The sequence below is a fragment of the Zootoca vivipara genome, chromosome 6 (assembly GCF_963506605.1).
Source record: "Zootoca vivipara chromosome 6, rZooViv1.1, whole genome shotgun sequence".
Taxonomy (NCBI): domain Eukaryota; kingdom Metazoa; phylum Chordata; class Lepidosauria; order Squamata; family Lacertidae; genus Zootoca; species Zootoca vivipara.
This window is the reverse complement of record NC_083281.1, coordinates 18,240,473-18,256,168: the sequence shown is the minus strand read 5'-3', so window position 1 is coordinate 18,256,168 and position 15,696 is coordinate 18,240,473. Positions and strand designations below refer to the sequence as shown.

Sequence of the window (15,696 nt, the reverse complement as noted above, 5' to 3'; positions counted from 1 at the left end):
TGTGTTGTTGCCCCACAGCCCTCATCTCTGAAGCCACCCGGGGGACAAAGGGACGGTTGCCGAGATGCTGCAGGAACACACATCTGGACATGGGGCCAAATACAGGTTCATCTGAGCCTGGGATGAAAGGAGGCAAGTCTGAGGTTGGAATGAGGCAGCTAACACCAAAATGGCAAGCGCAGGCACTTAACGGAACTCGCCTTGTGTCATGACATCACAACACTGCCCCACATCACTGGATAGTGTGGGGAGGGGGGGTGCACATCATTAAGACACGGGGCAGGTTGCAATAAATGTTGTAAAGGGGAGAGAGAGGGAAGAACGAGGCACACAAATGCCATTTTCATGGACAGTTGCCTGTTTGGAGTAATGGGTAGCTGCAGTCTTCCACAACTCTTTCAGAAAGCAGTATCCTTCCATCTAACCAAATAAGGCCTAAAGTCTTGTACTTCCTGATTCTTCGCATGCTTCCAGGTTGCACCCTTGGCGCAAACAACGGGGTCAAAGTCTGCTTCACAAATTATTTTATTTCCAAGCACTGCTTCCTTCAAATGGGAGACATGGCTGGCTACCAACTTGGATGGCTTTAAAAGAGGATTGGGCAAATTCATGGAGGAGGAGAGGACTATCAATGGCCATTAGCCAGGATGGCTATGATCTGCAGCAATGTTTCTCAGAGTACCAGTTGCTGGAAACCACAGGAGGAGAGAGTTGCACTTGTGCTCGGATCCTGCTTGCTGGTTTCGCACAGGCATCTGGTTGGCCACTGGAAGAAGAGGGCGCTGGACTAGATGGGCCATTGGCCTCATCCAGAAGGATCTTCCTAAGGTTTTAGGGCTGCGAAACTGAACCGTCAAGCCTAGAGAATCAAGTTCCTAATTGTGGGGCTGCGGGAAGAGAAGCAGACTGATTGGGTCACTCTGGTTTGTTGGCATTTGTCCACTTCACACACACACACACACACACACACACACACACACACACACACACTTTTCAACTTTTGGGTTTTGGCTTTCTTCCCCGCTGCAACAAGATATCTGAATATGAGGCAAAGGAGTAGGGAATGAGAACTTTCAAAAAACAAAACAACAGGCTCTCGGAACAGAGGGAGTATTCAAAAAGCGGAATATTTGATCTTTGTGTAAGAAGTTGCTCTACCTGTCTTGTGAACGAATGTGGCTTTTCATGTTTGCAGCCCTCTCCTTATATGGAGAGGAAGCAGACATCCAACTGAAAGAGCCAAAGAAAAGAAAGAAGTTGAGCAGGAGGGGGGGCACTTTCCACTCCCAATGTATGTGGCAGCTGTACTGTATATCTTTTGGCACCTCTCGAATTACTACAGTGAAGCAGCTCACCAGTATACAGCAAGGAGCTAGGGAGAAACTCAGAGAGAAGGGCTCTTTTGAAGTCACGCTGGAAAGTGCGGAATGCCATTGAAATTAAGGAGATGACTAAAGAGGGCGGCTGGGACAGTCCACTCACAGCAGCCTCCTCCTCAGGGGGAGGCAGGATGGAAAACTTGTGTAATCCTTAAACAATTTCTACTACTTTCTCCGAGGGTGAGCCCTGGTCACAAGTAGCCTTGGGAGTAACCCACTCGCCTGCGGTGGGTTAATCATCTCAGGGAAGGAAGCCTTTTTGTCAAAGGGGGGGGGGAGCTGGCTCTGGTTTCAGGCCAGAAATTCCTGTAAAAAGGGGAACATCAAGAATATAGGCTAGTCAATTCTGCAGACTTATTTGAAATATTGGTCTAGCCGCGCCATGGATATGCCAGTTTGCAACTTCCAAGAGTTTGGCATGTCACAAGGAATGAGAGGAAGAGTAGCTAGACTTCTCTGCAACAATCCTAAACCAATCCTGATTTTCATAAAATCATACACCGTAGAGTTGGACCAGGGACTCAGGGGTCATCTAGTCCAAACCCCTGCAATGCGGGAATCTCAGCTGAAGCATCCATGACAGATGGCCATCCAACCTCCGCTTTTATTTATTTGTTGTACTTATAGCTCACCTTCTCTTCCAAGGACCTCAAAATGCAACACAGGATTTCCCCCCCTCCACATTTAATCTCCCACAGCAACCCTGTGAGGTAGACCCCAATGCATGGCCCAAGGTCACCCAGTGAGCTTCATGGTTGTGTGGGGATTTGAACCCTGTCTTCCAGATCCTTGTCTGACCGCCTAACCATTACACTGCACTGATCTCATACAACAGGGGTCAGCTAACTTTTTCAGCAGGGGAATGGTCCAATGTCTCTCAAACCTTGTGGGGGGGGGGCGGACTATATTTTTTGGGAGAGGGAGAACAAATTCCTATGTCCCACAAATAACCCAGAGATGCATTTTATATAAAAGGACACATTCTACTCATGTAAAAACACACTGATTCCCGGACTGTCCGTGGGCCAGACTGAGAAGGCAATTGGGCCGGATCCGGCCCCTGCGCCTTAGTTTGCCTACCCATGTCGTATAACTTTGGAGATGGAGAATATGTGTAACACCCACTGGTACGCAAGTGTTGCCTCCCCCTCCGCATTGACTGGGGTGCAGGACCATTATTAAAGTCAGTAGGTTACTGGAACCAGTCATTTAAGAAATTGCAACAGATTTTGCCAATGAAGGCCTAATTACTCCAAATGCATAGGCATTTCTATTAGACCATTTGGATTAATTGCTTTCTCTCCCGCACCTGCTGAATTTGTTTGTCCTGGCTTGTGAACAGCCTCTGGCCAGCGTGGAGTTAGAATAACCCACAGAAGATCAGGCGAAACTTGATGTGTTGCAATTGGGTCCCACCACAATTTAGCCACCCTTTTCCCATGTGACAGCCCTTGTTGTTTTCCGTGGGTTCATTCCACGGTATGGCTGTAATGTAAAAAGGCCCTCAAAGGAACATGGGTGAAACCAATCATAATGGTGCCAATTCTTGGGGGGGGGGGAGAAGAGACCCACAGCGCAGGCCCCACCCACAGGTTTCCAGACCTTTCAACATTGCATGTGCACAATAAGACGTCGCCAAGGAGAAGCAGGCTCTCCAAAAAGCAAGCCTATGATGTGCAAAGCAGTTCACAGCATATTAAAACATCAAATAAAAACAATCCAGAATAAATAAAAGGGAAAATATTTCAGTTCCTTCTCTAGGTAACATTTTGTGTTCCCCATATTTATTTAACTGCTTAATTTATAGAGCTGCCCCACAGCAGAAGGGCTCAAGGAAGCCAGTGTGGTGTAATGGTTAGAGTGCCGGACTAGGACCTGGGAGATCAGGGTTCGAATGCCCACTCAGTTACAAAGCTCACTGGGTGTTCTCGGAGTCAGTCATAGCCTCCTCACCTACCTTGCAGGGCCGTTGTAGGGATTAACTGAGAAGGGGGGTGAACTTCTTGGAGAAAAAGGTGGGATATAAATGCAATAAATAACCTTTTCTGCTGACCTGCTGAAGAAAGCTGGAAGGGCCAGCCAGATGGAGATGTCTATTGCCAACCTGGCATCCAAAGATCTTCAGAGGTCACAATGGAACCCAATCCAGTCGCAAAACGCACCTGGCTAATTTCTAACACTGCACCTAAGTAACAAGTGATCAAAAAGTCTAGTGATTTTTTTACTGTCAACCAGGCCATAAACTCGTAGCTCCAGTAAGTCTTCTTTTTGCGCAAGTTTCAGCTTCCTTGGAACAAATTGTTTACATCCCATTAATGTGGCTTGTCAGCATGCAGCAAAGGGGCAAGCGACAGAGAGCTTACTCTCAAACTGTTAGACAAGGCAGCTATTTAACCACAGACCTCCTCGACCGGGCGCTCTAGGGCCAAGTGGGCCCTGTTATAACTTGGCAGCCCAAGAGACGCTCATATGCAACTCGCCTTAGTCGGGACAACTTGGCTTTCTGGATGTGCTCCAATCGAGTGAAATTTAAAACATGATTTGTTACATAGGCAAGCTAATAAGAGATGATTCATCTGCCTGCCCGTCCAACCAGCTCAGGGAAAAAGAAAAGCTTTTCATGGAGTGCTTGGCTATGGCTTCCAAACCACCAGAAACTTGGAAGCAGATCTTCCGACGTACAAGGACAATTTACGGCCGTTGCCTTGCAAGAGGAAGGGTGGGAGGGAAGGAGAAAGGTTAGTATGCTTGAGAAGCCAGGGTTTTTCCTAGCAAGGTACAACCAGCCAGCAGTCACTTATTTTGTCCGCTTTCCTTACAGAAAAGCTTCCAAGATTGGAAAGTTCGTGAAAACACAAAGCTGGAATGCAAACTGGCTTTTGTTTATTTGCAACAGTCTCGGTAGGACAACACAGGAGATGCAAACAGTCACACAATGCTATTGAAATCGTGCATAGCTCACATTCCAACGCAGACCCCCCCCCCCGCACTTTCCCTGAGAAATGGACACGTACCAGCCACACACAACTTGCAAACTTCACAAGTGGACACACAACTTCCCAAAGTGACTTTTCACGGCCGTTTTCAGAACGGCAGCGCCTCACTGGCCCCCCTCAGTCCAAAAAAATACCATGAGCAAGTTTAAACCATCCCCTGGGGGAGATCCTGCAAGACATCACACCCTTTTATGTTTTGGAGAAGAGTGAACAATTTAAAAGGGTCACTGGCTTTGCAGAGCTTGCCAGAAGCTGGTTAAGAAGTCCTGGGACCAGGAACTGCTATTTGGGGTTCAGCTCAAAGTTGTTGAGCTTTTTGTATGTGGAAGGGAAGCCCTGTTTTGGGGGTGGGGGTCAGCTCAAAGTTGTTGGGCTTTTTTTAGGGAGAAGAGCCCAGTTTTTAGGGGTTGATAAGCTTTGGGGGGGTTCCATTGGGGGGGTTTAAAGGCAAGGGACATCCTTGGTATACACAGATGTGCTATTTGCTGCCCACCTCTGCCTCGTGGGTGAATGGCAACCGCCCCCAACCAGTGTGTTTGCACCAGGACAAACCCAGAGTGCCTGGCCCACTTAATTCAAATCGGGAATGATGGGAAACCTGTTGTGCAGCCCTCCAAGTGTTCGTGGTCTCCAATAATTCCATGCTGGATGATGGGAGATGGAATCCAACATCCGGAGGACTTCACCCCCTGAATTGAAACCTGGGGTGGCAACATGGAAGCCAGGAATAGCATCAGGCAGGGTTAAACTTGGGTATATAAGCTAGGTGCCAAATGGCACTTTGAATCTAGGTTGCGGTCGGTCGCCACAATGGAATATTTATTCGCCAAGGGGTTGGACTAAAGCAGTGTTTCTCAACCAGTGTGCCTCCAGATGTTTTGGGACTACAACTCCCATCATCCCTAGCTAGCAAGACCAGCGGTCAGGAATGATGGGAGTTGTAGTCCCAAAACATCTGGAGGCACACTAGTTGAGAAACACTGGACTAAAGGACCCTCGGCCTCCCTTCCAATGCTACAATTCTGTGATTCTAATATCTCAACCACATTTCTCGACTGTAGATTGCTCATAAAACAATTCACTTGTCACAGTGCAAGAAAGGGCGGCACACACAGTGGAAATGGAAATGGTATGAATGATGGACTAAGGCAGAGGGTTTTTAAATCGCGGTTGCCAACCTAGCACACGTAAATCTCCATGTAGTCGCAACTGGACCCACGCCAGCAGCAAAACGCCAATTTTGAACACTGGCATCGGCAGCACAAGGTCTGCCTTCCTGTGGCCTTGAAAAGCTCAAGCAAATGGATCAGAAGGGTAGGCAAACACCACCACCCCTGGATTGCTCACAAGGCACAACCTGATCGCACGTTTGCCAGATTTCCAAACTGAATTAACGCCCTTTACTTTTGCCAAGTAAACTACAGCGAATTTCCCCGTTGTTTGCCAAAGGAGATACAAACTTGCATTTCTCCTCTCTACAATGTGGCGTGATGCTGCCCCTATACTGCACCAAAAACGTTTCCTAACAACTTGGCAATAATTCAGTGTTGGGAAGTGTTACAATGTCTGCCTGCTGTGATTTGCAATGTCCAAGGCAGAGGGGAGAAGGAATCCTCCATTCTCAAGAACTAACAACCTCTTCAAAAATTAAACACAATAATCAGAAATATCTTAAGCACCTGCTTGGCAGCCACAGGCATGCAGCTGGGCAAGTGGGCTGGCATGGTTAAGTTGCAGCTCAACACAGAAACCAAGCAGGCTGCTAGAGACAGAAAGAGACACACCCAGCATAGCAATGCAGACCTCCTCCATCCCTCCTCTATCAGCCACTAGCACGCTAGTAAGGGGGGGGGGCATATTTGCAAGGAAAGACCACCAATCACCCTTCAAATCGACTTGCAAGTTTTGAAATCAGCAACAGTTTTTAAACAAATGTTTCTGAACCTTCCTCATCAACAGCCATTCTCTCTCCGTACCTTTTGAGGACAAAAAACTTTGCACAGTTCTTTAGTATGGAATAAATCCGCAAACCACATTAAGATAGTTTCCGGATCACGTAAAAGGGTTGCAGGCCTTGTCCAACCCTTTCAGACAGTAGCTACATTTGTCAATATGAAGCAATCAACACATAGAAACAGGGCTGAATTGTCCAAATCCAGCACACCTTAACTTAAACTAATGACTCCTATACACTTGAAGATATTGCGTGCCTAACCACAAGCAACAGGAAGCCACACGACACAGGAATGTCACCCGCTGTTCAAATATTGGCACTAGTGTTTGACGTACAGAAATTGATAGGGTGGCAGTTCACACCATTCCTTGACCTTCGTGGACTCGTGTGCCCTAAGAAAGGTGCCCATTTGTCACTTTAAAAAAGCAACATAACCCAGAATTTGCAGCAGAACGCATCATACACCTTTTGCTTCCAAAGTAAGCTCAAAATATCAGAGTAAATATGGCTAAACCTCTAAGTTTGGAACCTGCAAAAAAAAAAGTAAAATTGTCATCTTGTGGGGGTGGGGAAAATAACCAGTTTCCTCATCATTTGGGGTAAAAGTGACCATTACAAGTTTGACGTTCCCCATCCTTCAGCCACTTGAGGAAAGAAAGTCAGATTTTCCACTTCCAAGCACACCACCAGAACAGTTTTGGTTGTTGTTGTTGTTTTAATAGAAGAAATCTGAACTTTGGTTGAGAATGTGACTTAAAGGATGTTTATCAAAGTGTGATCAGCACAGAAGCAGTAGGAGTCTCTCTGGCCAAACACTTTTGCCATAACAATGTTTGAACAAGAGTTCGGGGCCCCGGAGCAACATGGTGCAGAGCTACAGCCCAGCAGGACTGAAATGGCTATGGACAATCGATTCCAGATGGTTACCTAACTGTGCATCCGGTTCACAAAGGGGAGGCTCAGTTTGTTCACGTCAGGGCAATTCAGGAAGTCGCTGAGGAGCCTCGGCTCTCCAAGTGCAGGGCGGAAAGGCTCAGGAGAGGCGAACGGAAAGCCGCAGAGGGACTACGAGTCAGGATCTCTCCAGTTCAAAGCCCATCCCAGCTTGTACCTCACTGCAGGGCCTTACACAAACCACCCCCACCCTGCAATATGAAGATAATAGATACAGCCCTCCTTTGAGGACTGTGGCATGGATGACGGAGCACCCGAGAGGTCCTTTGGACGCTCTGAACTCCTAGGCAAATGCCAAGTTATGGTATGGGCTCCTCTCTGACATTCCAAGCTCTGGGCATGGCCTGAATGTGGCAACAGACTCCACACACCCCTTTTTCTTTAATGTGTCTGAGACAGAGGATGGGAGGGAGAAGGCTATTATTGCTCAGTTGCTTGTTAAGAATTTCCTCGGAAGAGAGAAGCAGCTCATATCAGTTTTCCCCTGGTTCATACCTGGTGTCCTGATGTTTTGGACAACAACTGCTACCCACCAGGCAACACAGCTGGTGGGAGTTGTAGTTCAGGGCACCAGCTTATTGGGGGGGGGAGAGAGAGCTCATTTATACAACTAACAGAACGCTGCAGTGCAGCACTTTAGGCAGCAAGTGAGTAAAGCGTAGGGACACATGTCTGAAAGGCCTTGCATGAAGCAAACTAACACATCAAGGGAAGTTTTCATAGCCAAGCCACCGCACAACACCCCCTACATGCATTTTTTATTTAAAAAAATGTGCAAGGGGGGATTTTCTACGAACAAGCATTCCAACATGAAACTCAACCCATCCGATTTTCAGCCTGAAATGGTACTACAGAGGAAAAAATTACAATAAACCTGCAACTGACGTGGGGGTTACGTTCCGGGGGTCGCACCTAAAGGCCAGATCCTTTATGATCACAACACATTGGGTTCAATGGCAGGTGGGATTGCCAAAATCTTTTTTTCCCCGTCTCCCACCCCCTTTCTGCCTCCATTTTATTTTAAAACTTTCTTTTTCATTTGCCAAGTGTGTACAGCTGAATGTGTGCAAGTTTCAACCTAAGTTTTCCATTCTGGGAGGAAAGAAGGTAGAGAAAGGAATAGATCATCTGTGCAACGACACCTTGAAAGCCCTTCCTCTGGTGTGGAAGCCATATGCTGCCTGGCATGCTTTGCTCTTGGCTGCGCTTGCCCCATAAAAATAGCTCAGGTGCAACGTCACAGTGACAAGGTTGATTCAAAGCCTGTGTCGCCAGGTGTAGTGGGTGGAGCACGATGCTACCGTTCAGCGTTTAAGAGGCTGCACCTTTTCCTTCCCCAACAACTGTTATGTGAACGAACAGGCTTTCCCTCCAGGCCACAACTATGCCAGAGAACATGGGAAAGTCATTAGCAGCACTGAGCTTGGCTCTCACACAGCAAGCCGTGCCATTAAGTCTAGTGGCTACTACTCTCTGGTATCTTGATTTCAGCCCAGATATTTTTTGGAGGAGGGGAGGCTGAGGAGCGGAGCACACAGGGAGGGTCTTGAAAGCTTGAGGCTTGTTACATCTATTTGAGCAACACATGCTCATTCTATTCAGAAAAAAAATATTCCCGCAAGGACTTTCCTCCTGCCAACTCAGAGCCGGTATAGAGTCCCATGCTTCCTTGAATTTGGCTCCGCTGTTCTTAGCTGAGCCTTAAGACAGCGTGCAATTAAGATAATTAAACTAAATAGCAGATGGCCCACCACCGCTTGCCATACAAATCCAGAGCGCAAATGCTCTGCTGGACAATACAAACGCAACGTCCGCAACAGTCAGTATATTCTTCCAAAGTCTTGGAGTAATTTCGCAGGCGCTGGGGTCTGGCGGGGAAAGAGGGGGGGAGATTTCCCCCTTCTAGCACTCAACAATGTAACTAGGATTTTATAATAGAAATTCTACATGACTTGAGGTTGAAGACAAAAGTGAAAAACGTTGCCCACTGCAGCTTGGAAGGAGGAACGCTGGACCAGAAGCTTGAGGGTTAAGTCCAGTAAAAAAAGAGGTTATTGGAAAATGAAATCGCCACACAGCTGCTATCGATCAGTATAAAGATACAGCTTTTTAGAAAGCACCCTTGTGTATTCCCTCTCAATAATTATAACACTAAATGATATTATATAAAGTGCTTCTGGAGTATTAGCACACATTCGTTCCAGCAATGCTTACAACAACCCTGTAAGGTAGGTTAGTATTATTGTAAAAGGAGGGGGTGCCGGAGCAAGATGATCGTGGAAACAGCAGAACCAAAAACACCCAAGTTCCCAACTCTTGTCTCCCAAAAGCAGCAGACTTTTTTCTCTAAAACAGGAGCAACTACGCTGAAAGACAACAAACTTATTTCAACCCCAGCCAGCATGGCCAGTGGTCTGGACACATGTTGGCTACTCCTGCTATGGAAACACACATACAGTACTATGCAATTGACAGAGGTTGTAGACATTGTACAGACACACACACTTCTCAGATCTGAGAGGCACAAGGTGGTGGTGGGGAGGATACCTAAAGCAATAAACGGGGCTGTCTGTTAAAGTAAGCCTTTGCCACACACAAAGCACATGGCTTTAACACTGAGCAAACTGCATAGGGATTTGCTACAGTTAAACAGCGCAGGCAGCTCGGGAATTCAGTCTGCCCCTACAACTATTTCCACATCACAAGCGGCGGATATGAGAGCAGAAACCCTGGCAGCCCAGGATTGGGGGGGGGGAGGCACAATCAATGCAAGTCAGTGCTACTGGACATGACAGCTGACCTCAGGGAGGTGGCTAACAACAGCAGGGGAAACTGAAGGCCTGGCTTTCAAGGGCTGGACTTGTCCAATCAAACCACACAATGATGTGGCTTTTAACTACAGGGGAGCAGGGGAATTAAATTTACCAATCATCTATAAGCAATGCCCAAGGCAGCAAATGTTTGCACTATTGTCATTAATTTATGAAGGCCCTAAAAATGTCTAAATGCTGCACATTTTTTGGAAAATAACAGTCCTTGGCCGCAGGCTTTCAATCTAATAGAGTCCAGACACATTAGGATGGAGGGGGGAGTGGTGGGGGTGAGAGAAAGGGGGCAGTGGGTGGAAAACCCATATACAAGGTAGAACTTCCCCTTCTTTTGCAGCATTTCATGGCCAAGCCACCCCAGTCTGGGGTGTGGGGAGAGAACTGCTACATACACATCACCCATAAAAATGGTCTCCCAGGGGGGGGGGTGTTCTGTGGTGAGCCAGTTTGTAATTAAAAAACGCTTCCCCAGCAGCTGAGAATGGAAGAGGGATGGGGAGCAGCAGTCATTCCTTCCAGCTGCTCTTCCCCATCCCCCTCTGCAGGATGAATCAATCAAGGGAAAATGCTGGGAGAGGGATGGCTGGCAACACGTGCTCTTCACCAGGCAAGTTAAGCTGCCCCACCCAGCACTGCCTCTCCTCCTCTTCCTTCCACTCCCTTCTCACCCCCCCCCCACCTCCAGCAACATTTCCATAAGCAAACTCCAGCCACCTTGAACAGTGACTAAGCTGCATCATGTGCCCTTTTCTCTAGGCCCACACCTGCCCTCCCAACTCTCCATTGCAGACAGCAGCACCTAGAAAACAGCACCCCACAGACCTCACCACCACCCCAGCCAACATTTTGCTCCCTTCTCTCCTCCCAAGAACTCTGCCACTGCCACCCCAACATGAAATAGAAAGGTATCACAACGAAATAACACCCTCCACGTCATCAGAACCAGGATCAGCACGTGCTATTTTCCTCCTTGCCCTATTCATTTCCAGTCCCTAGCCAACTCTTTGCCCCTTCTGCATTTATGCCCCCAAGATGCAGCCCCTGGGTTTCTCCTGTCCAGAACCCACATCACAAAGCACACTGCCAGCCCCCTAAGCCAACAAACCCCACACCCAGAAGTCTCAGTCCCATAACACCTATCTGCCACCCACAATCCTCCACATGTTGCTCGATACAAGGCAACTGCATCTATCTAGGGGGGGAAGTCTCAATGGGACTGCTTCAGAGTAGACCTGCCACAGAACTACACATCTAAGACTGCCCAGGTCAAAACAAGCCTTCTGATAATCTAGCTTCCCCTTACACCTTGCCTTTGGTGTGCTCTGTCACACTCCTAGATCATGCAATTTCACTTCCACCCCCCAGGATCCACTGAACACCCCCACACAGTGAATCCAGATTCAGAACCACTATTTGGCAGACCAGAGCAAGCATGGGCTCTCTGTACCCCGATCACAGTCTACACTGGGGCTCCTATCCCCACCCAAGGCTGCCCTTTGTCCACCATCACCGCATCAACCCACTAGCAAGGTACCCATGCACCCCAAATGTACCCCTCATTGGGGAAAAACCCCACATGCCCCGCCTCTCCCTTAAGGGCACAAGCAGCCAAAAGCTCACACAGGACTCAGAGCTAAGTGCATTTTTTATTATCTGTACAACACCTGGTGCACTTTGGAAAGCGAGATTACAATAAATAACACGCAGACAGCCATTGTCTCCCAAAGCAGCTCAGGGCAATTAAAAAACACACACGAGACAGGCCCTACCACCAGGGCTACACAAACCAAAAGGAAGACAGGCAGGGGAGGAATAGAAGGGAAAGGTGGAGAAAGGTAAGTTCCTCAAGGCCAGAGCAAAGTGGTAAGCCGCAAATAATAATAATTATTGGCATTGTTATTATATATAGATGCCCTCCAGTGTGTAATCTTGCTGCTGCTGCCTCCACTGCTGATCCCAACACACCCCATCAAAACCCACTGGTCCCCCCAATCTCTTACCTCGGACTCCCCCCACAAACCTTTCACACTTCTACCTTCTCTATGCCACTGGTCGTCAAGGTGGTCACAACAGAAGCACTGCCACCATGCAAAGGTATGTGAAGGAAGGTTGAGAAATGGCTCCCCAAAATGCAGTCTTGGGTTAAAGGCGGATCGCCCGGGTCTGCAAAGGCTGAAGATCGATGCTCCAGGCCAGGCCGTGGAAGCCTCTTTACTGATCCCCAATTCCTACCCCACCCTCGAAAACATTTTTTTGCTCGCCCGAGGCAGCTTCCCAACATGCGGAAGAACCCATACGGGAAAAAACCCACTCAGGATCGCGCCACGTTCTCCTAACTCAAGACTTGCAAGCTCCCCCCCCCTTCGGTCATTTTCTAGCGCTTTAGTTTTCTTCCCTTTAGTTTTCTTCCCAAATTTAGCGCTTTAGTTTTCTTCCCAAATTTAAACTTGCACGGATTCACATAGACACGCACGCGCGCTCACACACAAGCCCCCGGGGACGCCGAGGGAGTGCATGAGACCACCTAAAAATAATAATCCCAGCCCTGAGATAAGAGAGAAGGGGGCCAAGGGAGCAGCACTCTGCACATGATCAGAGGAACCGTCGCCTCTTTTTTTGTTTTTAAGGTTGTTTCTCTCCCCACCCCCAACCCCTTCCCCGCGCGCGCCGCAGCTGAGGAAAGCGGGAGGAGGAGGAGGGAAGCGGGGAGGCGCCTCCTGGCTCACCTTTCGCTGCTGCTTCTCCCAGGCTGGGTCGAGCAGGAGGTCCCGGTCCCAGTCGTCCTCTTGAGCCATGTAGTCGCCGATGCCCGGTCCGTTGCCGCCGTACTGATAAGAGGGTTGCCCGGCAGCGTGGTAATCCACCATACTACAGTATTCGCTTTGGCGCGGGAGCTGCGGAGCGAGCGGCTTCCGTGTGAGGGAGAAGGAGCGCCCAGCTCCGTGCGAGGCGGCGGCACTGACCCAACTGACGACGCGCGGGCACCGCCGCTGCCCAGAGGAGCCGCTGCGCCTGCGCACGACCGCACTCCCGGACACGCCCCCCTCTCCGCCGGCTCGCGGAGCGGCGGTACCACGGAGCGCATGCGCATCCCTCGAGAGATTAAGCGAGGGAAGGGAGAGGGTGGGGCGGCGGCAAACCCAGCAAGGACACGCCCACAATAACAACAAAAACAAAAGCGGGACCCGCCCAGTCCTTTCTTATTTAAAAGAGCGGCCGCTCGGGAATGCGAACGGGAGGGCTTTGCGCACGCGCGGGGATGGTCACATCCATCCAGCCGCCCGATTGGCTCTTCTACGCTCCGCCTCTGCTCGTCCCTCGAGGTTCTGTCGCTCTGGGGAGCGGCGAGTTGGGTTTTTATCTCGGTGCGCATGCGCGAGGGCGCCCAGCCCCACCCTCCCTCACCTCGGGGAAATCGCGCCCAAATCAGCCTCTTACGTTCATGGGCGGTTTTAGTATATCATACGTGTTTGTTCTGTATGATTAATATTACTCTTTTTTTCGCAATAGCGGCAGCGCCTCATTAAAAGCATTCTAAATTAAAGACGTTAATTATAAACAGATAATGTTTAATCACCACGGGATTGTTAATATTCATGAAGTGAGCTTACTTAATATCCCGTGGCGTGGGTATTAAATTAGTACCTATTAATGAGTGTTGTCCAACACAGCAAATAGATAACATGTTATCAGTAAATCTATAATATCCGCGCCACATCTGCTGGAAAACCATTGCTTACACTCAGATATCAATATAATTGAATTTTAAATGTGTTTTCCCCTGCAAACAGCCGCACCCTGCACAAATAATAGTGATTTATTTTAACATCCTAGTTTGGCCTCTTGAGGAGGCAGGAGGGCACCGTCTTTTCCTGCAGATAAGTTGCTTGGAGACTTGGTTTTCCTGCATCTCAGTTAATGCCAATGCACATTGAAAATAATATACATAAACAACATAAATTGAAACCGCTATGAAAACACTTTTAAGTTGTCTTCCACCAAAAGAATTCTGGGAGCTGTAGTTTGTGGAGGGCGCTGAGAGTTGTTAGGAGGCCCCCTATTCCCCTCAACAAGCTACAATTCCCATAGATCCCTGCAAAGAGGGATTGATGGTTAAACTGTGCTGGGAATTATAGTTCTGTGAAGGGGAATGAGGGGTCTCCTAACAGCCCTTGGGAACCCTTAATGAACTACATCTCCCATCATTCTTTGGGGGAAGCAATGGCTATTTAAAGTGGTATCATAGCGCTTTAAATGTATGGTGTGGTGGATGATGACCTCAGAAGGAAGCATAACTGAGGCAGAGCCTGTGCTTTGCATGAGGGAAGGTCCAACATTTAACCCAGCTGCATCCCCAGTTTAAAAACAATCAGGTACAAAGTTGGACAGGAGATGACCCTTGGGATCCCTCCCCACTCTACAATTCTATGAAAGTGATAGGAAAGACCTGGAGACCCTGGAAAACCACTGCCAGTGAGAACAGATAAGGGTCAGGGAACCTCAGGCCTGGGGGCATAATGTGGCCCCCATATCTCTTTAATTGGCCCTTGGAACTCCTCCTAAAGGACCTGCTTTGCACCCCAAGTGTTTTTTGCCTGGGTGGAATGTGCCGTTGAACCCTGATCATGCCTCCTGCTTGTCTGGACATAGAAGAGAAAACGGCATGTGAGCATTTGCAGAAACTAGCCTACAGTGCAAAAGTAAAATTTATGTTTGTTGCTCTGCTCACTTTTTAAAAAAATAATAATAATTTTTATTGGTTTTACAGAAAAACACAACACTTTAAACACAACAAATACAAACAAAAATAACAAGAAAAAATAACATTACAAAAATAACAATAAAAACACAAAAATCAAATTACCATAATCCTTTTCCTTTAACATTGTAAGAGGGGACTTCCTCGAGTTCCCTCTATCTGCGGCTCATTTCTCATTTATCTTTAGCAATTTCCAATTCATTGTTTAAAACTCCTTGCAATTTCAAATCTCTCATGCATCAATTTACTTAAAATAATTCTCCAACCCACAGTTTCTATAAACTTCTAAATCTAATCTCAATATACAATTTTACCATATTTTTCCAAATAAACTTTAAAGTCTTTCCACTCTTCTTCTGTCGCTTCTTCTTCCCGGTCGCGTATTCTCCCGGTCATCTCAGCCAATTCCATCATTTTCATTTGCCAATCATCCACTGTTGGTAATTCTTGGGTCTTCCAGTTACTCTGCTCACTTTTAACACCGCCCAGCCAATGGGAATGTGGCTCCTAGAAGGTTCCCTAGAAGGAAATGCAGCCCCCAGTCAGGAAAAGGTTTGCCACCCTTGGAATAGTTAAGACAATGCTGAGTTAGACAGTCTGATTTCATAGAAAGGTGCTTCCTTTCTCCAATATGCAGGGCCTGCATTTCTTGAAATAAAAAGGCTACTTGGAGGAAAACCTTCTTGCATCAATGCCATTCTTCTCTTCCAACCACCCGAGTAGATCCTGTGGTCCTGGGTTTGGAAAGAGAAATTAGCTGCCCTTTGCACAAGAAAAGTGTCTCGACTCAACAAGTTCTAGGCAACAGCAGAAGAAGCAACAGGTC

At 47.8% G+C, this 15,696-nt stretch overlaps 1 protein-coding gene across 2 annotated transcripts in view; it reads right to left on the bottom strand.

Moving 5' to 3' along the window:
• ACTN4 (actinin alpha 4) overlaps positions 1-13,100 on the bottom strand; it is a 107,923-nt gene extending 94,823 nt beyond the window's left edge. Inside the window, exon 1 of one of the 2 annotated variants that reach the window (XM_035117974.2) lies at positions 12,838-13,100. In XM_035117974.2, coding sequence (XP_034973865.1) covers positions 12,838-12,978 — 141 coding nt within the window. In that variant the 5' untranslated portion in view covers positions 12,979-13,100. The remainder of the gene's footprint in view (positions 1-12,837) is intronic. The other variant, XM_035117973.2, reaches the window with a different exon arrangement.
• Positions 13,101-15,696: the final 2,596 nt, after the last annotated feature.